Source organism: Aspergillus steynii, assembly GCF_002849105.1.
Source record: "Aspergillus steynii IBT 23096 chromosome Unknown P170scaffold_1, whole genome shotgun sequence".
In the NCBI taxonomy this organism is placed as follows: domain Eukaryota; kingdom Fungi; phylum Ascomycota; class Eurotiomycetes; order Eurotiales; family Aspergillaceae; genus Aspergillus; species Aspergillus steynii.
The window spans coordinates 5,048,868-5,071,809 of record NW_020194398.1 but is presented as its reverse complement, the minus strand read 5'-3'; the positions used below and the strand labels follow the sequence as shown (position 1 = coordinate 5,071,809).

Genomic DNA, 22,942 nt, shown 5'->3' with positions numbered 1-22,942 from the left:
TGAAGAAAAGTAGAAAGGAAAAAAAAAAAAAAACATTCCAATTATCATCGACGGCGGGGGTATCATAACGAAGTCATTAAATTGAAAAATGAGAAGTCGAAGCCACAGATTGAGCGCGAGTTTCCGGAACTGGGTCGTGGGGGAGAAAGTGTAGGCATTGAGCGGTGCTGGAATACATTAGATTGCAGGGGGAGCGCCCATAGCGAAGGCCGAATCGCTGACCCGTTCTTCGGGCTTCATGGTACCGTTGAGGAGAGGGCAGAGTCTGCGGACAAGGGTGGGTCGTCAGGACTATGTTGCAGAGGGAGAGAGGGAATGAGTGGGATGAAGTACGCACTTCTTGTTGGTTTTGATGTGACCGACCTGGAGGCAGTTGGCACACTTGCGCTGAGTGCCGGCCGACTTGCCACCTCCAGAGCCACCTTCGGCCGGTGAGTCGCCGCCAGACGTTCGGACAACGCCCTTTTGCTTTTCGCGTGCGAACCGGCGCTCTTTGTTGCGGTTCAGACGGCTGAGTTCGTTTTCGATCCTGGGGAAATTGTGAGCAAAGGGACTCGTAAGGGGGAGTAAAAGCATAGGGGGTTAGCTCAACGTACAGTTTCTTATTGCGAGCATCAATCTCAGGGTCGCCTGTTGGTTGGAGAGAATCCAGTCTGCGGGGAAGAACATGTTAGTGAGTCATTTCATCTCAGAGTCATGGCGACTTACTTGGTCGACAACGCCTCGGCCCTGTGGCGATGCTGAATATAGTGCCGAATGACACGTTGATCCCATACAAGGGATTCTTTGGGGTAAAGGCCTCCCTTTTCGTCTTTGTAATATCGAATGATCCGAAGGACCTTCCCTTTCTGATCCGGCATGCTCATCTTACTAAATTGACTGGTCGTCTCGTCGTCTCGGCGACCGGGTGCCGGAGTAGGAGCTTCTGATCTTGGGGTCGGCTTGCCGAACTCCTCCTCGTCTTCACGATCAATGTCACTCTCCGCATCCGAATGCTCAACGGTGGACGACAAGCTAGCCTTCTGGGCATCCCAGATTCGTCGAATCGACGTTTCGTATGACTTTTGCTGTCGAGCCACATTGTAACTGTGTCCGCCCAGTTCCTTAAGTCGTTGCGCGTCCAATTTGTCCTCAACACTCTCGCCAATGGCCTTGAAACCCCCTTTCATGGACGTCTTGATGAAACTGAAACCCTCGCCTCGGCCGGTGGGATCGCCCTCTCCGTGAAGCTTGAGCATTGCCTTTCCTTGGGACGCAAGAAGGAAGTTTCGGGTTGCCTTCCATGGGGCCATCTGTTGCTCGAAGCTTTCGCTTTCCCCGTCCTCGTCATCGTCACCGCCGGTTTCGGCATCATTGCCGTAACCCGTGTCATGCAAATGCTGCTGACCAACCTGCATGGACTCAAGCAAGCAGACGTCCTCGGGTTGAACCCAGGATCGAATGACATCTTGCTCAGGGACCGGCTCCAAGGGGACCCAGTATTTGGAGTCCTTGTCGTGCTGGAGGAAGTCCTTGACTTTCTGGCGGTTCTGCATATCGCTGGTCCCGGGGATATGGGCAGTGACGTCACTAATCGAAAGCCTGAGATCAGGGCTCTTCTTCAAGAGACGGTAAACGAGCATCTTCATGCGGTTTTTGGCGACCGTCGTCACCTTTCGTGAATGAGGTCCAGGCACATCCACGGACGGGAATTGCTGGCCGGCGACATACAGATTATCGATGTTCCGGAGGTAGTAATTGCTGCCACCCCCAGTAGTGCTGCTACGCACCACCAAGAAATCGGTCGATTTGGCTTTGTGCTGGAATAGGGGTGAGCGATACATGGAGTTCGAGATAGCGGGGGTAATCTCCCCAGAGTCCACGTGCCCAAAAATTGAGAATGGGCTTTTATCTTGGGGAAGGAGGACAACGGTTTCGCCAATCTCGGCCTTGGGACGAGTCGGATCCTCCATGCTCTTTCGCCGATAATAATTGATAATTCGATTCGACATTCCGAAGTTCGAGAGCATGAGGGGGGCCTCTTCCGAATACTCGACGAGCAAGACGTTCGAATTGTCTGCCATGGACAGTGCCTTGGTAGAATTATAAAGTTGCTTGACATCTTTTCCCCTCTGGTGCTTGCGCTTGATGAAGTTGGGATTCTTAAACCAGCAAGTCTGACCGGGTCGGAAAGACAAGGCCGGCCGATGGAACGATCGGGCTTCCGCCTTAGCAAGCTCGGTCTTGTAATAAGGCCACTGCAGGCGAAGTGCTGGCATACTGTGCTCAAGAGTGACATTGCCCAGAGTGCTTCGGACCTTGTTCTGATGGTTCTGCTTAAGCATGTCATAGGCTTGGTCATTTGAAATGTTGTAGCGGGAGGTAAGACGCCGGGTGACGTTCACATCCATGTCCTCGCGGTTAAGAGCTCCTAGAGATTTGGGCTTTTGGACCGCAGAATCGGGTCCCCGCTCATCAAGCAAAATATGAGGATCGTTCATATCAATTGTTACCTTTTGAGCAATCCGCGACGTGACTTGAGTAGGATCATCCATCACAGGCACGTCGATATGAGAGAGAGCAATCAATTCAGTCGCGTCTCTGCCAATCTTCCGCTTCTTCGCTGGTTGAGTAGTTTCGATGAGCCAATCGTCCTCGTCTTCGGCCGTATCCATGGGGACGGGCTCGTCAATATCCATGACGGAGATGTCATCCTTCACATCCCAATCCATGCATACAACTCGAAGATCATGCAAAGTAATGCCGCCGGGCAAGGGTTCCTCCACGTCAGTGTCTTGGTCAAACTCCTCCCGGATTTCTTCCTCCTCGCCTTCGTCCTCTGGGGCAGCCTCGGTAATCGTCATGATCCCTAGATGCTCCGATTCGAGTGATCTTTTAAAAGCCTGACCCCCGGACCTGAAGCCCCTCTCCTGGTCGTGAGCCAGTTCGACGTTGAGTTTAGTTGGAAGTACCGGTTTCGGGGGTTTCGTGTGCTGTTTGCCTAGAAAGAAGGCCTTCTTGTGGGGGATCAATTCAAGGAATCGAGGAAGAGTTTTGCGATCAAACCCAGGGAACAATGATTGCAGAAGTTCCTCCACGTTCTCCGGCGGGGCAGGAGGATTGTCGGGGCCAACGTTGGACATAGCAAACAAGGCCTGCTGAAGTTTCCACGCGCGCAGGGCAGCAGGGTCCATATCCTCTCCCGTAGGGCTCATCGTTCCAGGGTCCTGCAAAGGCTCCTCGGCATCTTCCTCCACGTCCATTCGCTCCGGTTCAGCAGTTGGTGTTTCGATAGCGACGGGGGGCATAGGCGGCGGCTGCTCATCTTCCTCTTCGAAGAAAAGATCGCGAGTCGAGTCCACCTGATCGGGTCCAGGCGAGGCGGGCCCGTCGCCGAACAGGTCGTCAAGTTCATCGGGGGCAGACTCTTGTGGCTGGTGCTGCGGCGGCTCGTCATCATCCGGACCTCCGAATAAATCATCTTCCTCGGCCTCAAACAAATCTTTATCAAGGTCGTCGGTGTCTGCGACTCCGTTCTCTGCCATTCGTTGGGCTCTTTCCTCTTCCTCGGGTAAATCATCGTCGTCGAAATCTTCGTAGTCGACCGCGTCATCCGCCTTCTCGCCGGGTTCCAGGTCTCGATTTAAGAAGTCCATAGACATGCCGCCCTCGAGGGGGCCGTTCATCTGTCGCATGACATTTTCGAAGTCGGCGTCTTCGGCGTCGGGGGCGCCGGTTTCCGTAGCGTGAGGCATTTTGTGGGAGCGAGGTTCGGCAAGTGACGCGAACGGGGGGGTCAACAAGGAAGCTGCGGTGGTGGACAGCGCGTGGGGGAGGAAGCGGATCAAACGAGCGGAGTCGGAGCAGAAAGGATTAGAAGAAAGTCCGCATGGGGACGGACGGGCAGTCTACTCGAGACTTCGCAGCTATTGAGATGTCCACAGCAGTGAGAAGAAACTGAAGGGACAGCTGGGATGAGACCGGACGCAGCGAGACGAGAAGACGCAGAGGCGAGGAGGAGCGGAGAAGAAGTCGCGAGAGAAACGGAAGACGCCCGGCAGCCACTAGGCCGCATCGGGTAACCAGCTTCCTCCATTCACTTTTCTCTCTTTCTCTCTTTCTCTCTTTCTCTCTCTCTCTCTCTCTCTCTCTCAGAAATCAAATTGGGTATTCATTCATTAATCAAAGCCGACTATAGTACATTCCAAACCAGAGCAAACCATCGCGCGTGGCTGGGGATGTCCCGCCCCGTTGCCTTTGCGTCATAAATTTACATGAGAAAATCATAAGAAAAACGCGCCTCGAATCACTGCAGGTTGAACCCTCCATAGTAGATGCAAAGGGCCTTGCTGGCTCCCTCCATACAGTAATGCATCACCGTTGCCTGCTGCCCATCCTTGACCACCTTGGCCAACTGTTTCACATCCGAAGTTCGAGGCAGAAAGAGGACCATATGCTCACTGAAGGCTGCAAATTCACGGTAGAGTGTGCTCAATGAGTACGGTTCCATCGTTCGAAGATTGAACACTTTGTCGGAGCGATACCCAGGGCCTGTCAATGTCGAGGTTAGTGTGAATCACGTAGAGAACGGAACCGACCGAAGCTTACCACCCCAGGGGGGCTCGCAAAGATGACACTATACGGAGCCAGATCCTTGAGTTGGTTCCTCAAAAGCTCAAAACAGTCCCCTTCGAACCAGGTGATCTTATCCTGCACCCCGTAGATTTGCGCATTATGCTTAGCACACTGCAAGACGGCCGGGTTCTTCTCGATGGCGTAGACTCGCTTCCACTTGCCCGAGAGCGCAAAAGCAATGGAATTACCACCGGCGCCAGCAAACGTATCTACCAGGATGCTCCGTCCAGCGGGGGCCGAGTTGGCAACGTGCTCGGCGATTTTACTGTCCCGGTAGTTTTAGCCTCGGGATTCATGGGACAGAATAAAATGGAGGGACTCACTTGGCCACAGGCTCCGGGGTAACCCCAAACCATGCATCATCGGTCAGCCAGACTCCTTCGTCATACCGCGAAAAGATCCTGTACCGCTGTGCCCAGTAACTATAAGAAAAGATGGTCAGTGATGATCTATTTTGGGGCTGTGGCGCAAAACATGGAGCATGGATTCTGAGACTGCCCTGCCATACTTTTGGATATCCCAGGGCACTTCTCCGAGGTGATTGTAGTGATGCACCTCCGGGGGAGGATTGTCCGCCATGGAGAGGACAGCCATGACGAGCGATTCGGAGTCGAATGGAGGAGCGAAAGGCGAGGATGAAACTCTCGTTGGATGCGATAAACTGATAGCGCGTTTGTCCTGTTTGCATCCCCGCCTTTCCCTCGTCGGCGACCAAGTCGAGGCGAGCATCAACAGAACAACAATCGACTCTCGTTTCTCTCCCCTCCGCAGCCTCCGTCGTCGTCATGTTTGGAGCTCTAAATCGATTCATCGGACGTCTGGATTCCGATCCCGTCCAACAATCTCGATCGCCTGCCACCAACGACAGCGCATTTGGCTTCCAAGTACTCCGCAACAAAGACTCCGAGCTCCCCTTGGAGCCATGGTTTGATTTCATCGTCGGCATTAATGGGCGCCTGATAGTGAGTGACTGGGATATTCGCCTCTGCGGTCGTCCAGTCCAAGTGCTAACCACTGCCGTCGTCTGAAGGAGGATCCGGACCCAAATCTATTCGCGACCGAGGTGCGCAACTGCGCGGGTTCCAGTGTAACGTTTGAGATCTGGAGTGCCAAGGTAGGTTGACAGGTGATCAATGATCATGTCCGATGGATCCGTATCGCTGATGACTTCTCTTGCATCAGGGCCAACGGACGCATACGGTGTCTATCCCGGTACCACCCTCCAACCCCACGCTAGGCCTGGCGCTCCAGCTGGCGCCTCTGTCATCTACGCAGCATATCTGGCATATCCTGAACATCCCGTCGCCGCTGAGCCCGGCATACCGGGCCGGGCTGCTGCCACACTCGGACTACATCGTCGGCACACCTAGTGGAACATTACGAGGCGAGTCCGCGCTGGGCGAGTTGGTGGAGGACCACCTGGACCGCACGCTGGTGCTCTGGGTGTACAACAGCGAATTCGATGTTGTACGTGAGGTAGAACTGGTGCCCACCCGGGGCTGGGGTGGAGAAGGTGCTTTGGGCGCTGAGCTGGGATACGGCGCCTTGCACCGGTTACCCGTGGGGTTGGGCGAAGAAGTCGAGGGGCCTGGCGAGGTGGTCTTCGAGACGCGAGAAGACGGCACTTCGACGCCCTTCACGGGTCATTTGGGCCCAGCCCAGAGCATGGGAACGGCTGCACCGGCCATTGGGGGCCAATTTCTTGTCCCTGCCAACTTGTCAACGCCTCCTCCCCTGGGACCCCAGCCTGGCACTCTGCCTCCCATGGGACCTGCGCACTCGGGACCACGCCGGGGCAAGGCTCGACCTGCAGGAGTATCGCCCAGCCGAGCCTTCGATGACTACTTCGCGGAAGGGGAACAGAAAAGTAAGGAGCAGGATTTCGCCCCGTCTCGCAAATCCACGCCACTGCCTCCTCCGCCCAAGGCTGGCGTCCGATCTCCGCCGGCCGCAGAACAGCCAGCCGCGCCCCAAGAAGGATAGAGAACTCTCAATGAAACTGGCCAGGGTTCTTATTTTTTTTCGTTTTGTGTATTGTAGAGTATCACGAGTCTCCGGAGTTACGACGGACCATATACCAATGACGGAACGAGGATTTTCTATTTATATGTTTCTTACCCGGAGATTGACCTCTTGTCATGCAATCCCCAACACATCCGCCCCAGACGGTCTTTGGGATAACGAACAGAGAAATGTAGAACAGCACGGGACCGGTTCGTTCGAATCTACTTAGAATACACACACATATGAAATGGAAACCGTAACCCATCCCAAGCCCGGATGGTCGCTACACCAACCAACGGGCTCCAAATTGTATCCGCTTCAAGGAGAACAACCAAATACAGAGCAGAGAAGCAAAAGAAAAGGAAAATCAAGGAAAGGATCGAGACAGGGAATGTCTGCCACTCTAATGGCCCTTGCTGACCAGCTCCTCCAGCTTCTTCCGGGTGTCGCCGATCTTCTCCTCCATCATGGCCCGTGCCATTCCGCTGTGCGCAATACCCGTGTACCAGATGTGCTCGGCCTTCTCCCGGACCAGAAGGTGCTGTTCCGCCACGGCGGGGACCTTCTTCTCGTACTCCCAGGCCAGGTCGGAAACGTTGCGCATCGTCACGGGCAGAAGCGACCAGGCGGCCACCGTACCGAAGGCCAGCGGCGAGGCGGAGCGCAGGAAGATGCCCCGGTTGCGCGACACGATCGAACCGGCCATGGCGGCAACGACGACGTAGACTCCACCGGGAAGCAGACGCTCTCCGGACTCCGGGGACGGGGCCAGCGAGGCAACGGTGTTGGTGAAAGCGTTTTCGATGTGAAGGGCCCGGGACAGGAAGTCATTGAAGCAGTTCTCGGCGGCCAGGGAGTTGTTGTAGAGGAAGAGACGGGCTTGTCGGATCTGGGCGGTCAGAATGTCTGTGGGAGTCGGAGACGACGAGGGCGCAGGCGAGGACGGCTGGGGCACGACAGCAGAGGGCGTCTTGGGGAGCTCCGGAGTCTCGGTGGGGAAGTCATCGTAAATGGGCTTTCTCTGTGTCCACGGGGCCACGTTAGGATGTCGACTCCGGGCGACAATCAAGTACCATATAAAGCAGACAACGGTGCATCTGCCGACAGGTCGAGACCTACCAGGTCCTGGGGTTCTTCAGCCCATGCGGTTTGACGGGGATAGAGAGCGACACCCCCAGCCAAGAGGGTGGCAGCGAATGGGGCCACAGCCCGCTAGAAACGCGGTCAGCAAGGAGCCAGGGAAGTCGACAAGGACGAGGACGAACCGGGCGCAACACTGGCCGGAAAGACATGGTGGGGAGAGGCCAATTGGGGGAGGAAATGGGGGGGGGACGACAGGCAGAGGGCAAGAGAGAAGGAGAAGCAGAGATGAGGTCGAAAGCGTGACCGCCAAGCCTTTTTTTTCGCCGCCTCGGCTTTTCCTCCGTCATCGTCCGGCCTCCTTCTCTTCCTACTTTCTTACTTCATTCCTCCCATCTTCCGCCTCTTCTTCGTCTTTTCTTGCTTTTTTTCTTTCTCTTCTTGTTTCCTTTCCTCTCTCCTCCCTGCGAGACATGTCGGCTGGGTCTCGATTCTATCCTTAAACACCACTCCCCTGTCTATCCCCGATGACCGGCCATTTGCTGGCGCCCCTCCGGCGTCGGCCCTGGACGTGTCGGGCATGCCTGCAGCGACTGCAGCAGCAGACTCGACGATCCCTGGAAACGGCGGCTACCTCCCCTTCGCATCGCGCCAATGGTTTCGAGTACGCTCCCGCCGGGACCGCGACGCAGAGGAAAAGCGCCGACGACGAGGTTCTTCGCCGGGTCTTCGATTCGCCGCCCTTCTGGAGGGAGTTTTCGCAGCGCCGCGCCTCGCAACCTTATTCGACCGGATTGGTGCAGAACCAGTACCTCACGAACCCCGATGGTTTCCGAACGTTCGCCCATGTTTCGCTCCAGAAATGCCAGGCGATCGTATCCAAAGTCTTGGCCGCATCGACCCTGGAAGAATACCGGGACATGGCTCGGGATCTGGATCGGCTAAGTGATCTTCTGTGCCGAGTGATCGACTTGTCCGATTTCATCCGGGTGATCCATCCCGACCCCCGGGTGCAGGAGGCGGCGACGCAGGCGTATGCGCTGATGTTCGAGTACATGAACGTGCTCAACACCACGACGGGATTGAACGACCAGCTGAAGAAAGCGGCAGCCAATCCGGAGGTGACGGCGCAATGGTCGGAAGAGGAGAAGATTGTGGCCCACATTCTGATCAAGGACTTCTCGAACTCGGCCATCCACATGCCGCCTCACGAGCGACAGCGGTTCGTGAACCTGTCGAACGAAATCAGTCAACTGGGGACAACCTTTGTGAACAGCGCCGAGCCGGCGAAATCAAACGTGGTGCTGAGCACCAACAGCCTGCGAGGGCTGGATCCGCTCCTGGTCCAGCAAATCAAGCGATGGAATCGCACGGCTGCGGTACCGACCATGGGGATGATCCCGCGCCTGGCCCTCCGATCGGTGCACGACGAGGCGGCCCGAAAGGAGATCTACCTGGCGACGCGCACCTCCAGCGGTCGGCAGGTTCATCGGCTGGAGCAGCTTCTGGCCAAACGGGCCGAACTGGCCAAATTGTCGGGCCATTCCAGTTTCGCGCATATGACGCTGAGTGACAAAATGGCCAAGAGCCCCGAGGCGGTGTCCAAGTTCCTCACCGCGCTGGTGGGAAGCAACCGCGAGGCCGTTCGTGAAGAGCTGTCGCATTTGCAGGCCATGAAAGGCAGCGCCGCGATGCAGGCGTGGGACCACGCCTATTACGTCCACCGGCGGGTCATGCAGTACTCGCAATCCCGACGATCTCGGGAACTGAGCGCCGTCCCCGAGTTCTTCTCGCTGGGAACGGTGATGCAGGGCTTATCGCGACTGTTTGACCGCCTCTATGGCGTGCGTCTGGTGCCCCAGGAAACGGCACCTGGCGAGACGTGGAACGCCGACGTGCGCCGACTGGACGTCGTCGACGAGACGGAGCGACACATTGCCGTCATCTACTGCGATCTCTTCTCGCGGCCTAACAAACACCCCAACCCAGCTCATTTCACGCTGCGATGCGCCCGCGAAATCTCGCCGGAAGAGGTGGCCGAATGTGCGACCATGGGTTCGTCCGCTCACCCCAATGACGGCATGGCCACGGCGGTCGAGTCCCAAACCCTCCGCCAGTTGCCCACGATCGCCCTGGTGTGTGACTTTCCCGAGCCCCCGGCCACCGGTACCGGACGACCCTCGCTGCTGAGCGAGCACAGCGTGCGCACCCTCTTCCACGAGATGGGCCACGCCTTGCACTCGATCCTCGGCCAGACGCGACTGCAATCCATCTCCGGCACGCGGTGCGCCACCGATTTCGCCGAACTCCCCTCGGTGCTCATGGAGCGCTTCGCCACCGCCCCCGAGGTCCTGGCCCTCTACGCCCGTCACTGGCAGACGGACCAGCCACTCTCGGAGGAGATGATGCGCCGCATGGAGCAGGACCGCAACGCGCACGGGTCCATCTACGGCGCCGTGGAAAACGAGGCCCAAATCCTCATGGCCCTCGTCGACCAGGCCTACCACTCCCAGGGACCCTCCCAGTCCCCCATCTCCTCCACCGCGCTCTACCACCAGGTCTCCTCCGCCCACGCCAGTCTCCCGGACCCGGTGGACTCGACGACCTCCTGGCAGGGATTCTTCGGCCACCTGTGCGGCTACGGCGCCACCTACTACAGCTACATCTTCGACCGCGCCATCGCCAACAAGATCTGGGAGGACGTCTTCCGGGGCGGTGCCGCCGCCGTGGACCGCGCGGCGGGTGAGAAATACCGCACGGAGGTCCTTCGCTGGGGCGGCGGACGCAACGGATGGGACTGCGTCGCAGGGGTCCTGGGCAGCCAGCATCCTGCCAACGCGGACGGGCGGCTGGCGGACGGCGGAGACGAGGCGATGCACGAAGTCGGTCGCTGGGGACTCGGACGGGACGGAGTGTCCGGGTAGGAGACGTGTCAAATCTCGCTTATCCTTGTACTATTAGTTCTTCATCGTCCTAGATAGCCTTGCCTTCCTTGGTTCGACTTACGTATATACTTACATGACTGCATGCGTCATCCATGCAGCCCGCATCGATAGTTCTCAAACCGGACTGCTCTCCAGACTTATATCCTCGTTTCCACCCCAAGCAAAAAGGCGAAAAAGAAAAAAAGAAAAAAGAAAATAGGGAAAAGCCCGTATGACCGCCGAGGTCACACAACAATGATGATCTGGACGTGTCACGACATGCACGAGTTAAGTTGCGGTGGAACCAACACGCCCAAACCAGAATCCCTAAAAATCCAAGCTCCAACCGTCGCCGAGTAAACGAAGCGGCAGAAGGTCGATGTGTCGCTCGTCCGGTCGTTCGGGGCCTATAAATCCAGTCCATCCTGATGCTCCTCCATCTCGTCTCCTGGGGTTTCTGCTGCGTCCAATCTCTGTTCTCTCGTTCATGACCTGGGATTTCCACTCTGATTATTTATCCCCATGAATCCGGGCAATATTTAATTTCTTAATCTAATAAATACCTCCATCATGCCTCTCGACACCGCTCCTTCGTCCTTCACCACCTCCGACGACTCCTTCTCCTTCCGACGACCCTCGCGCTCGCCTCTCCGCTGGGTGTCGCGACGGCTCTCGCGCCCCAAAACGCCGACAGTCAACAGCGCCAGTGATGATTCCGAGACTTTGGCCGAGTCGTATGCCGTCTACTGTCAGACTTCCAGCGCACCCCAACGCCCTCGGCAACGCACGCCCCAACGCGAGTCCGTCCACCTGGACGAGTGGCCGTCCTTCAGCTTCTTACCGGTGGGCGCCCACGGCTTCACTCAGCTCGAACCACCCTCGCCCTCGCCGACGCCACCGCCGCCGCGGGTGCTCACTCCCTCCCGGTACCGCGAGTTCATCCGAGACCAAGAACCCCCTCGACGGCCGTGGTGGACACGAATGCTGTGTGGCCGTTGAGACCGGAGACAGAAAGACAGGGGGAGAGAAGAAGAAGAAAAGACAAGGGAAAGAGACAAGCGAGAGAGATCAGTCGAACAGGGGTATCCTGAGCTTCGTATTACATATACAACCTAATCAATACAACATGCAATCCAATCCAATCCCACCCTGACCGCAGCACAAAGGAAAGAAACGCTGCTCCACGGCACCGGTGGCCTTCTTTTTTGTTTTTATGATGATTCTTCTTCGTTCATTTACGACGATCCCTCGGCCGCTTTCTCCGGCTGGGGGGTCGATGAGTGGCTGGGCACCTCTGGCGTCGATCGGTGAGACAGCTGCGTCAGTTCCCCGACGAGCCTGCAGGGAGTCATTCATTAGGATTTGCTGTTCATGCATCGGCCGCGGAGGGGTGGGCTACTCACCGATTATGATCCTCGTACCACTCGTCGTTGGTTGTGCGGATGTGTTTAAGCTGAGCCTGAATGCTTGCCATCTGTGGAGACGCAACGCGAGAAAACAACAATCATGCGAATCAGTAACCCATGTCTGCGGAAGAAAAGGGGAAAAGGAAACGGTGCCGATCAGGTAAAGGGGTGAAAACCGGGCAGTCCTGAAGACGCGGACGTTAAACGGGGAAGTCCCACCGTTCCCTCGATAGATGAACCAAGCTCCTCACCTTCCACGGGTCCCTCTGCTGCCCATCGACTACCATCCAAGCCCACCGCGTTGCCCTTGGCCCCTTCGGCCTTCAGCGCGGCCACCTCCGCTTCCAACTCGCGCGTGCGCTTGCGGCTGGCCGAAATGGCCGAGTCGACCTCGCCCAGCTGGTTCAACAGCGACATGTTCTTGTCGATCTGGTCGTTCAGGTCCTTCTCACCCTGCGACAACTTCTCGTTCATCGCCCGGTTCTGCGTCGTAGCCTCGTCCAGCTGGCTGCTGATCGCATCATGCTTGCCCTTGATCTGAGTCAACTCTTCTTGGGAGTTCGAGAGCTGCTTCAGGACCGACTCCAACTCCGACTGCGAGCTTCCGGAGGCCGATAGCGACGTCTCCAGTTCGGCTGCCCGGGCCGCCAACTCCTGATACTTCTGCTGCCATTCGCTGGTCTCCGCCTGCGCCTTGGAAATGTCCGCACCGTGCTGGCCTGCGGCCTCCGTGCCGGACCGTTCCGCGTCGGCAAGCTTGTTTTCCAGCTCAGCAATGGTGACCTTCAAACCGTCAAGGACCGAGCTGTCCTGAGCGGCAGCCTGGGCTTGAGCCAACTGAGCGTGCACCTCGCTCAAAGCCGCGTCGTGGGACTTTTGCAGCGCGTCAATTTGAGCTTGATTGGAAGACTCCAGCTGAGAGCGGAGGCTGGTCGTCTTCTCCTCGTGCGCGGTCAGGAGTTCTTCGATCGCCTTGATGTGTTCGGCTTCGTTTTCGGCAGTCTTGGAGGCCTGCGAAGCGGCCAACTCAGCTTGTAGGGCCGACCGGGTTTCTTCGTACTGCTTCTGCAGCTCGGCGACTTCCTGGCCACGAAGCTCGGAGTGCGACGCAATCTCCTGCGCATGACGCTCCAAGGCCGACTTGAGATCGAATTCGAGAGATTCGACCTTCTCCGCGTGCTTTGATTCCAACTCGCGGTTTGTCGCCATCAACGCGTCATGCTTGGCTTGCAACTCCTGGAGTGCCTGCTCGTGGGATCCAGATGTGTTCGTCCGAGCAGTCTCCAAGTCCGCTGCGTGGGCGGTCTTCAGGGATTCCAGTGCCTGCGCGTGCTCCTCGGCGGCCACGGCAGCCTCCTGGAGATGCGCCTGAAGAGAACTTTCCGCAGCCTGCGCCTTCTCTTCCAGCGCCCTCAGCTGGCCCTCTCGTTGAACGTCCTTGGACTTAGTCTTGTCCTCGAATGTAACGAGGCTGTGCTGCAGTGCTTCGACTTCCTGCTGCTTACTGTGGATAGCATCTTGGAGAGACTTGATCTCGCCCTGGCCCGTGGAAAGCTGAGACTCCAAGGCACCGACCTTCTCTTTGAGCGATTCAATCTCCTGGATGGCCACTTCCTGGGCGGAGCTGGCGCCTTCCTCCAGGGATTGCTTAGCTTCGCCAAGAGCCTGCTCCGAGGCGGTCAGTTTCTGTTCCAGGGCTTGCAATTCAGCCTGGTGAGCAGTCTTCAGCTCACCAATGGCGTCCTCACGGCCCTTCTGTGCGGCAGCTTCGGCAGCATCGAGAGCCGCACGGAGCTCCTGAAGTTGTTCCGAGTGACTGCTACCGGCCGACTCGGCCGCCTCTTTAGCCGCGGCCAATTCCTGTGCATGGGTGGTAGCGGCCAAGGCGAGGGCCTCGTCATGCTCTGCCTTCAGTTTGGCAACGGCCGCTTCGTGGGCCGCCTCGAGTTCCTGGATCTTTTCCTTAAGAGCGTTTTCGGCGGCATCGCGGGCTTCCTGGAGCTCCGATCGGAGCGTTTCTACCGTAAGTTTCAGCTCGGCAACTTCATTCTCCTTTTCAGCGAGCACGGTGGCTGTCTCGTCGCTGCCCTTCGAAGTAGATTCAGCCTCAGCAAGTTGAGCTTCGAGCGACGCAACCTTCTCCTCGAGGGCCGAAACAGACTGGCGAGCAGATTCTTCAGCAGCACGAGCCTGGTCCTCCTTGGCTTGGTTAAGCTTCTCCATCTCGTGATTCAGGTTCGCAATGACCTGGTCCCGTCCGTTGAGCTCACGCTGGAAATTTTCCAGAGCCACGGTCTTTTCCTCCAAGATCTTGGTGGTCTCGGCGACACTACTCCTCTGCGTTTCGAGCTCGGCCTTAAGGGCATCGAGTTCCTCCGTGTGGCCAGTGGCGGAAGCCTTCTGATCGGCCAGTTCTTTCTGCAGGGCCTCCAGCTGGGCCTGGTGGGACTGCTTCAGTTCCTCCAGCGCCGTAGCAGTCTGGTCATCGCCCTGAGCTGCGGCGGACTTTGCGGCTTCTTCCAAATCTTTGATGGACTTTTCTTCAAGTTCCTTCCGCTGAGTCTCGGCCTCTTCCAGCTGAGTGCGCAGAGCCTGCAGCTGCCCTGCATGCTCGGCAGTCAGACGCTCGCGCTCCGCAGCGTGCTGTTCCTGGAGTTCCTTGGTAGCGGCGTCACTGTCTTTGGAGTCATCTTCTGGTGGAGAAACAGACAGCTGCGCCATTTTCTCATTCACCGTCTCCAGTTCAGCTTTCAGGCTAGCTACGGTAGCCTCGCTTTCTGACAGCTTGCTTTCCAGAGCCTGAAGTTTCTCTGCATCTTCCTCCGAGGTCTTCATGGCGGTGCTCAGTCTCTTGGTTGCAGTTGCGGTCGCTGGGCGGGTCACAGTCGAGGTAGGGCGGGTGGTCGTCCGCGTCGCACCGGTAGTCGAGGAGGTCGGACGAGTAGTGGTTGTCGACGTGGCCGGTCGGGTGGTCGGACGTGGCGCGACGGTGCTGGGGCGCGACACCGAGGTTCTCTTCTCGGCCGTAGTTGAACCAGCGATGCTTGACCGTCTATCCAGTGTGCTGGTAGGCTTGGCAGGGGCACGTGTGGCCGGGGTGCCAACCAGCGACATCCGCTTTGCGGTGCTGGACATGCCTCGTTTCTCGTCCCCAGAGCTTGCCACGGATCGCGTCTTTTCATCGGCGGAGCTGCTCACTGATGCGCGGGATCGGTGAGAGGCAGTTGTCGATGTGCTCAGCGGCTTTCGGACGGTAGTTGTCGTGGGAGGACGCGTGGGGGGCCTGTTCAATGTGCCGCCATTGGTGGTCGAAGGGCGAGAAGTCGACGTAGTTGTCTTGGGGGCACCGGACATGGAAGTGGGCCGCTTCGTGGCCGGAGTCCCGGAAACAGGACGCTTGGTAGCCGGGGTGCTGGAAGTAGGACTCTTCTTGGTGGGAGACGCCTTCACGTTTTCCTTGTCCTTGGAGGCATCGGGGCTAGTGACGGGCTCCTCACTGCCAGAGAGCACGGTTGAGTCGACGGGGGTGGCCGGGGGTGCATCTGAATCCACGACCCCTTCGGCCGGGGTCACGGGAGGGACGGGTTCCTCAGTCGAAGCCATCGTGGCTGGCGTGAAATCAAGGTCGGGCACGATAAACGGTCAGGGGATACGAAGTGACAGGTCCAAAGCGGGCGGTCTAGCAAAATTGTACGGGTCCACGTTAGCTCCAGGCTGGCAACAGCAAATGCGGAAAAAGAAAAACAGAAGCTCCGTCTCAGGTCAAAAGAGGGAATAGTTAACATCCACGTGAGGAGATCGTAACCCTAGGCCTTTCCCATTCCAATTGAAAGGAAAACAGAAGAAGGAGGGGAGCAGGTCAACACTGCCCCCATGGGTTTGCTGATCTCCCGCCAGAGAGGTCAAGTGCGAACAGCACGGAATGGGGGGTTCTCCTTTTCCCCCCAACGTCCCGAGGTCCAATTGGAGAGGGCGGGCAGTTCACGACAAGTACTTACTCCAACACAGAGGTCAACCGTCAATTGCAGACCAAATACCTGAAGAATGAACCAGGAATGATTCACTAAGCACCGAGTCCGGGTTGTACAGGAACCGGTGGGGATAGAAGAAGCAGAGAAAGCAGCAGCAGCTTTCGATCCCCGAAGTGACGAAGGATACAAAACACAAGGCAAGAGAAAGAAAGGTAACGGGTCAAGAAACGAACAGCAACAACCACAGAAACGGGGGATTAAAAGAAAATAGAGCGAGGATTAAAGGAGCTAGGTACAAGAGAAAGAGAAGAAGAGGCGTTGTAGAAGTCGAGAGAGCGAGGAGGGAAAGAGAGAAAGAGAAAAAGGAAGGAAAGGCAGACGAAAGACGGGAGGCCGAGGGGGGCCCGTCGTACGGTCATCGTACCGTATGGAACGGCCTGGGGACGCCGTCAGAATGCCCTCCACCACCCGGAAGTGCCGTTATAATACGCGTCTTTGCAGTCACGTATGGTAATGACGAGGTATCAAGACGCCTGACCGCCTTCTGGGAGGACACGCAGGACTCTGAGGGACAGCAGGTCTACACCTCACTCAGGATGTACAGGGTAGTCTCGAGGAACTATACATAGTACGGCGTAGGAGGGAGTTATCGGCCCAACCACGGTTGTAGGTCTGCAGGGTCAACCCAAGTCCTCCCGTCCATTCAGCCCCTGAGTGTTTGTTGTGAGGCGCGTTCCTGGTAGTCCTCAGGTTCCATGGTTCATCTGTCCCTGAACCACCGAAATATACTAAATGGAGCGGTTGAGACATCACTATTACTAAGAGCACTAGTACTGCGCAAAATGAGTAGCATCAGACGGAGTTCAATAAAACTGAAAGGGTATCTCTCTACACGTCACTCATCCTGTCATGGCTGTCACACCTCCGATAACCACTGCCATTGTTGTCGTTGCTCCTGCGTCCTCACCGTCTCTTCGATATGAGATGCCCATGCGGCCTGAAGCTGCTGCGCCTGGGCCCGGAGCTCCCGAACAGTCCGCCCCCTTAATTTACTAGAAAACCGTCCTAATATTTGATCATAGCGTCCTGGACCTGGAATGGAATCGTTCTCGGTTAGTGCTTCGATCTTTATCCGTTCCTTCTGCCTGAGACTTTTGACACCTTACCTTGATAACGCTTCAGTCCTTGCACCAGAGCGATTCCTTCATCTTCTGTCCATTCTCTCTGATCAAGGGAGGACACCGACTCAGTAGAAGGGCTTCTAACCCTGGTTCGAGTGGTAAGCTCGGGGGATGGAGTTGATTCAGCACCTGCAGCTTGCTGTGTCGTGCTTGGCTGCTGCTGTTGCCGCCGCCGCCGACGTATGTTTTTTGAACCTGACGCATCGGCGGAACCACGATCACGCAGTGCACCGTCCTGCAGAGCTTTAATCAATTTGTCGAGAATCCTTTTCAGACCCCCGCCTCGGCTTCGGAATGAAACGCGCCCCGTGACTTCCTGAGCGTGGCTGCGGTTACAGAAATTATGCAGCAGCTTCATGGCCTGGAGAAGATGGCCATGGGCACGTGGAAAGAGCTGACGCATGTCTTTGTGGCAATATGCTTCGAAACACGCAACAATAATCATCACCATTGGGTAGTATATGCGCGCCTCAAATTCCTCCGCCAATTTTCCACTAAGCAGCCGGCTCTCTTCGCCCCGCTTGGCCGCGCGGTAATAGATCCTATCACGGAGTTGGTTTCCTCTATCACCAATATCGCGGCGGAGCCTCTCGCACTTCTTTTGCGTCCCTGGTGCTGGTAGACATTGTTTTCGCAAGCTGTCGACTACCGTGGTGTATTCCTCCTGCAAAGAGATCATCGAAGCCTCGATTTCTTGGAAATAGTGGTCTCGGGATGAAGTGATAACCTCAGCAGCAGCACGCGCCTCGGAGATCAAGACCTCCCAGTTTTTCTTTTGCCCTCCAAGTAGTTTGGCTTTTGCAAACCATACATTTCCCTCGTCAATTGGAGTCTCCGTGCTCCTCGCACTTTCAAAGCTTGTAGTCTGTTCGCCGGGACTGTCGGTGCGCTTTTGCATGCTTGGAGAGACTGACAACGTTCTTTGCTGACGTGATTTCCCGACCTCATGCTTTTGGCGGCGATCATTCTGCGGCCGTGGCCTTGGTTCCGGAGACGCCGCCGGCGACGAAGCCTCTTCAGTGCCCTCGGGAGTATACCTGAATAAAGCAGACGCATCCGAAGATCCCGCCGAGGCCGATCCCTCATCCGAAGGAGAGTACTCTGTTTCCTCAGCTGCCTCTTCCGCTACTCCATCGCTATTCACGTTTGCCTCTTGCTCGTAGTTAAACATGATCATATCTCTCGCCACATCCTGACTGTTCACATTCGTCTCTTGTTCGTGGTCAGGTACAGTCGCATCTTCTGTTACCTCCTGACTGTTCATGTTTGTCTCCTGTTCGTAGTCGGGTATGGCCGTATATTTGGCCACCTCCTCGCTGTTCACGTTCATCTCTTGCTCGTGCTGCAGTTGCTCTGAAGGAGAGAAGTCCTTGGTGTGTCGCTCACCATCATCGTCGCCGTCGTCTTCGGGAAAAAGTTCCACATGAGTAGGATCGTCTTCCTCGGAATTATCTTGTATATATTCGTCCGGGAGGTTCGGGGCTCCCTCTGGCTCATGGAGGTTATTTTGAAAAGAGGCTTCAGAGCTATCGTCGGAACCATTGTCCTCACCGACACCACCACTCAAATATGGCTTGTCCCGGATAGGCAGCCCAGCAACAATATCTTCGTGATTGGTTCCCTTTTTGTTGGAACTTTCACTAATGTGTGGGGGTTGAGTTTTAGGGCTCGTTCTCTCGATAGAGCTCTCGGATTTGTCAGAGCTCTCATCAGAATTTTCGCCAGATGATTCGCCATCAACCGCAGCTTGACGCGACCCTGAGGATGCCCCATTGAAAGAGCCCCTGCGCATATTTTCATCCTGCCCGTTGGGCTGGTGACTGTTCCCAGCGATAGCACTTCGCGGAGTGGGGTTCTTCATACTCTCCTCAGACTCGTCCGAGTCTCTACCGGACTCATAGTCAGAGTGGTTATCAGAACCACTGACATAGTCACTTGTGAGCTTTCTGCTGGCGCTCCTATCTACCTGTACAATAACGCCTTTTCGACTGGGGGTGCTTTCACTCGCTGGATGATCTTGTAGACGTTTGGACCGTCTTGGGGTAATCGGCTCACTTTGCGGAATGCGCTTGGATACGGCCGTTCCGCTCTCTTCGGGAGACTGAGGACTCCCCAAGATCTCATCACTCTGCGGAATCTGTGTCTTCCTCGCCGTTTGACGGCGCAAGGGGCGACGAGGCCGAGCCGGGGAACTGTGGCTGACCCGATCGGCAGGTTCAATATTGTTTAGCCAGTCTACGGACTGCGAGGTCGAGTCGCGTTTTCGTTTTCGCTGGGCGACAGATCGCGTGGCCATTCTCAGCGAATCAATTGAAGACCATGAGAACGGACTGGGAGGAAGCTGGAAGCTCAAGGGCGTGGGACAAAGCGAGTATCTCGACGATTTGTTGGTGTTTGTTGGTTGTCGGCGCAACACCCCGTGATCACCGGCGTCATGGCGTCCTTATCGATAACAACCGCCTCTTCCCGCTTTCTCTCCCACTCACTCTCTCTCTCTCTTTCTCTGTTCTTCAACTAGTTCACATCCGCCTCTTGATATTATCAATCATAAAAGCTTGAACTAATCTTTTCAATCGGCCACGGTTCATACTCTGCCCTCGGTGTTGATCTCCCAACACAGCCTCGAGAATGGCTGCAGAGGGTTTCCCAGTGCGGGTGCTGCCCGCGATTGACCCCGCGCACCACTCCTTTATCGAGCCCGGCAAAAAGATTCACGAAGGAGGAGATGTCTCGGACTTCCTATGCTCCAAGGGCTATGTTGATATCATGACATTACTACTTCAGTTGAATCGCTCGATGTTTCCGGAGAAACTCTCCGATGGTAGCGTGCAAACCTGGCCTCTAAACTCCGATGCTGTCGAATACTCGGCCCCGGTCCGACAGCTACAGCAATTGCTTTCGAAACTCGAAGGGATTATCGCGGAGGCGCCACCGGACACGGGACCAAGGAGATTCGGGAATGTCAGCTTTCGAAAATGGTACCAGATTGTTGAGAGTCGAGTCTCGACCCTGCTAGAGGAGTGTTTGTCGTCTGAAATACTCCAGAAACCGTCCTCAGATCCAAATGGCCCGACGGCAGAAGTAGAACTAAAGGCTTACTTTCTGGGAAGTTGGGGAAGTTCTCAACGTCTGGACTATGGAACGGGGCATGAACTGAGCTTCCTGGCTTTCCTCGCCGGGATCTGGAAGCTGGGCGGATTCCCCAAGAACGCGGCCGGGGTGGAAGAAAGAGCTCTTGTTCTGGGCGTGATACAGCCGTGCGTGTTCCAGTGAGCTAGATATTGTGCAAAGTCTCTACTGACAGAAAATGGATTTAGGTATTTGGAACTGGTGCGGACAATCATCAAGACCTACACTCTGGAGCCGGCAGGCTCTCACGGGGTGTGGGGGCTAGACGATCATTCATTCATTCCTTATATTTTTGGATCTGCACAGTTTGCCCCGGCCCTAGGAGAATCAGACAAGGTGCCGGATGAGGGTTCTCTGCCCAACGCACCGGATCCCACTGGGGTGTCCAAGGCAAATATTGTCGAACGAGAGCGGAGAGACAACTTGTACTTCTCCGCTGTCGGTTTTATTTACGATGTGAAGAAAGGACCCTTCTGGGAACATAGCCCAATGCTGTATGACATCTCCGGGATTCGTACTGGCTGGGCCAAAATCAATAAGGTCGGTTCCTAACCTTCTAACGAGTACAGAACTGTCCACTAATCCAAATTAGGGGATGATTAAAATGTACAATGCCGAGGTGCTCTCCAAATTTCCTGTGGTCCAGCATTTTCCTTTTGGTTCCCTATTCAGCTGGGAGCGTGATCCAAACGCTCTGCCGCCACCGTCCACGGCCCATAGCTCATCTGGTCCTCAAGCACGACCACAAGGTTCTGCTGCTCCAGCCCCAACGACACAGCCCTCTGGTGCGGGAACCAAAGCGCCTTGGGTCTCTGCATCGCAATCTGTTCCTCAGAGTGGAACTGCTGCGCCGTGGGCAGTCTCACGAGGACCTGGAGTGCCATCTGCATCCAGAAACCCACCGACGCTCCCCAATACATCGAATTTACCTCCGGGTCCGATGACACCGACTCGGGCCCCTTGGGCGAGCTCGCAGCCCCCGACGGCCCCGAGTGGCACTGCCCAAGGGGACGTCGTTACCAAAGCTCCCTGGGCTAAATGATGTGGCAAACGCTGCCTCTATTTCTTGTATATATTCTTCCCGTATGTGGCGTACGCCTTTGCATGGAAATGAACAGAAAAGTATTATGACGAGCCTGCAACGCATTCTTGAAACAAACTCCATCCGGGTATCATTTGCATATATGTAAAACGCCAAAGCAATTATATGTACACCCATCGCATTAAACGCATTGGAGGAACTGCTCAATCTGAATCGGAAGCATAAGCAACCAGAGCAGCTGCAGCACCGGGCTGCTTCTGAGCCGATGTATTCCCCTCCTGCAAAGGCCCATCAGATATGGCATCAGAAGGTTGGTTAGAGTTGTTATCATCAGGACCCTTGACCGTCGCCGTTGGTTTGTTTGGCGCAGTTTTTCGTCGCTTGCTCTCCGGCTGCCATGTATTTGCATCTTGACTGAGAAACGGATCGACTGCTGCACGCGTATTGCTCGTCAACTCACTGCGCAACAGCGCCTTCCGGTCTCCCAGAAGATTAGTCGTCTTCGGCCTCTTCCCATGCTTACTCCCCGAAGCGAGGGGCGATGCCTTGGACGTCGGTTGTACCGAGGACTCAAACATGGGCCGCGAGCGCGTAGTCGCATCACCAACAGGACCGAAATCCACCATTCCAGCGCGCAGTCGATCCTCTTCGGTCTCATCCACTAGATCGATCCCCAAGCTCATCTTGTCCTTCAACGCCTCGCGCTTCGCCTCCGCATTCTCAAGCACCTTCCGCTCCGTCCGGAACCCCCGTCTCAGCCGTCTAGACTGCGCGTAAGGATCCTCCCAGTCACGATTTTGCCGTCTCTGCAGATCAAATATCCGACTCTGCTCCGTCTCTGCCTTCCTCTTATCCTCAACCTTGCCCTCCAACCTCGCCAACGGATCATTCCCCGCCTCCCCACCCCCCTCCCCTCGTAGCTTGATTGCAATCTCCCCCAAGCCCAGATCCTTCTCCTCTCCAGTATCCCGCTTCCTACCCCCTTCCGTAACAACATACGCTGTATTTTGCGGATCTGTGCGGATCTCGATCCACCCGCCACAAGCGGTGTGTTTCATGCGAAAGCTATATATGGGCGTGGAGTAGTAACTTCCGACCTTCTTCTTCTCGGCGTTGAAGCGCACGCCTTGTCCGATGATCGTCTCGTGCGGTTTACAGGTCGTGCACCATACCGCGAACGGCATCTCGAATCGAACGACCAGGGCGCCGGTGGTGTTCAGATGGCGCGCGCGGGACCCGAGTGGGTGCTTTCCCGCGAGTTTGTTGGCGCTCGTAAGGCCCTCTTGGTCGGGTGGGACATATCTGGCGTTGGTTAGATGGCGGTGCGCGGAGGGGAGGAGGGAGTTGGACGAACCGTCCCATGTCTAAGGGGGAATGGGATTAGTAAACGGCTAGAGAAAATTGCGTGGCGGGGGTACTTACTGAAGCCCTGCATTTTGGCAGCTGGGTACCGCAGATGGGCACTACGGCATCGAATATGAAAAGGTTGGAGACAGGCGAGCTTGAGGATTGCGACGGAGAAGCGATGGATGACGTGCATAATGTGCATCAGTCAAGATGACTAATTATGCTGTACATAATTGCTCTAGTG

General features: G+C 56.2%; 10 protein-coding genes across 10 annotated transcripts; 4 read left to right on the top strand and 6 right to left on the bottom strand.

Moving 5' to 3' along the window:
* Positions 1-177: 177 nt before the first annotated feature.
* Positions 178-3,734, bottom strand: P170DRAFT_344438 (putative transcription factor TFIID complex 145 kDa subunit; the record flags this gene model as incomplete). Its single annotated transcript, XM_024843461.1, has 4 exons — positions 178-265; positions 338-529; positions 597-653; positions 709-3,734. 4 exons carry the CDS (start codon positions 3,732-3,734, stop codon positions 178-180), a joined length of 3,363 nt encoding a protein of 1,120 aa, XP_024710673.1.
* Positions 3,735-4,147: 413 nt separating this feature from the next.
* On the bottom strand, positions 4,148-5,227 carry P170DRAFT_432912 (RNA methyltransferase). Its single transcript, XM_024848368.1, has 4 exons — positions 5,123-5,227; positions 4,938-5,036; positions 4,578-4,879; positions 4,148-4,530 (listed from the first exon to the last, which is right to left on the bottom strand). Exons 1-4 carry the CDS (start codon positions 5,206-5,208, stop codon positions 4,286-4,288), a joined length of 732 nt encoding a protein of 243 aa, XP_024710672.1. The 5' UTR covers positions 5,209-5,227; the 3' UTR covers positions 4,148-4,285.
* On the top strand, positions 5,198-6,708 carry P170DRAFT_461260 (putative Golgi reassembly stacking protein). The gene is made up of 3 exons (XM_024852019.1): positions 5,198-5,576; positions 5,645-5,728; positions 5,797-6,708. The coding sequence occupies exons 1-3, from the start codon at positions 5,400-5,402 to the stop codon at positions 6,595-6,597; spliced, it is 1,062 nt and encodes a 353-aa protein (XP_024710671.1). The 5' UTR covers positions 5,198-5,399; the 3' UTR covers positions 6,598-6,708.
* A 101-nt stretch (positions 6,709-6,809) lies between these two features.
* On the bottom strand, positions 6,810-7,930 carry P170DRAFT_432909 (MICOS complex subunit MIC26/MIC27). Its single transcript, XM_024848367.1, has 3 exons — positions 7,884-7,930; positions 7,738-7,830; positions 6,810-7,639 (listed from the first exon to the last, which is right to left on the bottom strand). Exons 1-3 carry the CDS (start codon positions 7,908-7,910, stop codon positions 7,022-7,024), a joined length of 738 nt encoding a protein of 245 aa, XP_024710670.1. The 5' UTR covers positions 7,911-7,930; the 3' UTR covers positions 6,810-7,021.
* A 157-nt stretch (positions 7,931-8,087) lies between these two features.
* P170DRAFT_432908 (mitochondrial intermediate peptidase) lies at positions 8,088-10,779 on the top strand. Its single transcript, XM_024848366.1, has one exon. It carries the CDS (start codon positions 8,226-8,228, stop codon positions 10,620-10,622), a length of 2,397 nt encoding a protein of 798 aa, XP_024710669.1. The 5' UTR covers positions 8,088-8,225; the 3' UTR covers positions 10,623-10,779.
* A 2-nt stretch (positions 10,780-10,781) lies between these two features.
* On the top strand, positions 10,782-11,762 carry P170DRAFT_432907 (uncharacterized protein). Its single transcript, XM_024848365.1, has one exon. It carries the CDS (start codon positions 11,193-11,195, stop codon positions 11,619-11,621), a length of 429 nt encoding a protein of 142 aa, XP_024710668.1. The 5' UTR covers positions 10,782-11,192; the 3' UTR covers positions 11,622-11,762.
* Positions 11,763-11,857: 95 nt separating this feature from the next.
* On the bottom strand, positions 11,858-15,631 carry P170DRAFT_484146 (M protein repeat protein; the record flags this gene model as incomplete). The annotated part of the gene is made up of 11 exons (XM_024853913.1): positions 11,858-11,960; positions 12,026-12,096; positions 12,248-13,567; positions 13,604-13,606; positions 13,640-13,725; positions 13,762-14,702; positions 14,739-14,878; positions 14,912-15,041; positions 15,078-15,100; positions 15,134-15,440; positions 15,471-15,631. 11 exons carry the CDS (start codon positions 15,629-15,631, stop codon positions 11,858-11,860), a joined length of 3,285 nt encoding a protein of 1,094 aa, XP_024710667.1.
* Positions 15,632-16,897: 1,266 nt separating this feature from the next.
* P170DRAFT_505966 (uncharacterized protein) lies at positions 16,898-19,552 on the bottom strand. The gene is made up of 2 exons (XM_024854337.1): positions 17,166-19,552; positions 16,898-17,091 (listed from the first exon to the last, which is right to left on the bottom strand). Exons 1-2 carry the CDS (start codon positions 19,474-19,476, stop codon positions 16,916-16,918), a joined length of 2,487 nt encoding a protein of 828 aa, XP_024710666.1. The 5' UTR covers positions 19,477-19,552; the 3' UTR covers positions 16,898-16,915.
* Positions 19,553-19,685: 133 nt separating this feature from the next.
* Positions 19,686-21,465, top strand: P170DRAFT_399455 (Phosphotyrosyl phosphatase activator). The gene is made up of 3 exons (XM_024846282.1): positions 19,686-20,437; positions 20,498-20,849; positions 20,902-21,465. The coding sequence occupies exons 1-3, from the start codon at positions 19,809-19,811 to the stop codon at positions 21,349-21,351; spliced, it is 1,431 nt and encodes a 476-aa protein (XP_024710665.1). The 5' UTR covers positions 19,686-19,808; the 3' UTR covers positions 21,352-21,465.
* Positions 21,466-21,554: 89 nt separating this feature from the next.
* Positions 21,555-22,828, bottom strand: P170DRAFT_399451 (Saf4/Yju2 family protein; the record flags this gene model as incomplete). Its single annotated transcript, XM_024846281.1, has 3 exons — positions 22,774-22,828; positions 22,706-22,715; positions 21,555-22,653 (listed from the first exon to the last, which is right to left on the bottom strand). The coding sequence occupies exons 1-3, from the start codon at positions 22,784-22,786 to the stop codon at positions 21,555-21,557; spliced, it is 1,122 nt and encodes a 373-aa protein (XP_024710664.1). The 5' UTR covers positions 22,787-22,828.
* Positions 22,829-22,942: the final 114 nt, after the last annotated feature.

Coding starts and splice junctions, on each gene's coding strand:
- P170DRAFT_399455 (XM_024846282.1), top strand. CDS start 19,809: ATGGCTGCAGAGGGTTTCCCAGTGCGGGTGCTGCCCGCGATTGACCCC. Junction 20,438..20,497: donor GTTCTGGGCGTGATACAGCC/GTGCGTGTTCCA, acceptor AAATGGATTTAG/GTATTTGGAACTGGTGCGGA. Junction 20,850..20,901: donor GCTGGGCCAAAATCAATAAG/GTCGGTTCCTAA, acceptor AATCCAAATTAG/GGGATGATTAAAATGTACAA.
- P170DRAFT_432908 (XM_024848366.1), top strand. CDS start 8,226: ATGACCGGCCATTTGCTGGCGCCCCTCCGGCGTCGGCCCTGGACGTGT.
- P170DRAFT_505966 (XM_024854337.1), bottom strand. CDS start 19,476: ATGGCCACGCGATCTGTCGCCCAGCGAAAACGAAAACGCGACTCGACC. Junction 17,092..17,165: donor AGGACTGAAGCGTTATCAAG/GTAAGGTGTCAA, acceptor ATTCCATTCCAG/GTCCAGGACGCTATGATCAA.
- P170DRAFT_432912 (XM_024848368.1), bottom strand. CDS start 5,208: ATGGCTGTCCTCTCCATGGCGGACAATCCTCCCCCGGAGGTGCATCAC. Junction 4,880..4,937: donor ACCCCGGAGCCTGTGGCCAA/GTGAGTCCCTCC, acceptor CTACCGGGACAG/TAAAATCGCCGAGCACGTTG. Junction 4,531..4,577: donor CCCTGGGGTGGTAAGCTTCG/GTCGGTTCCGTT, acceptor CGACATTGACAG/GCCCTGGGTATCGCTCCGAC.
- P170DRAFT_432907 (XM_024848365.1), top strand. CDS start 11,193: ATGCCTCTCGACACCGCTCCTTCGTCCTTCACCACCTCCGACGACTCC.
- P170DRAFT_432909 (XM_024848367.1), bottom strand. CDS start 7,910: ATGTCTTTCCGGCCAGTGTTGCGCCCG. Junction 7,831..7,883: donor TCCGGCCAGTGTTGCGCCCG/GTTCGTCCTCGT, acceptor CCGCGTTTCTAG/CGGGCTGTGGCCCCATTCGC. Junction 7,640..7,737: donor CTGAAGAACCCCAGGACCTG/GTAGGTCTCGAC, acceptor CCGTGGACACAG/AGAAAGCCCATTTACGATGA.
- P170DRAFT_461260 (XM_024852019.1), top strand. CDS start 5,400: ATGTTTGGAGCTCTAAATCGATTCATCGGACGTCTGGATTCCGATCCC. Junction 5,577..5,644: donor GCATTAATGGGCGCCTGATA/GTGAGTGACTGG, acceptor CGTCGTCTGAAG/GAGGATCCGGACCCAAATCT. Junction 5,729..5,796: donor TTGAGATCTGGAGTGCCAAG/GTAGGTTGACAG, acceptor CTCTTGCATCAG/GGCCAACGGACGCATACGGT.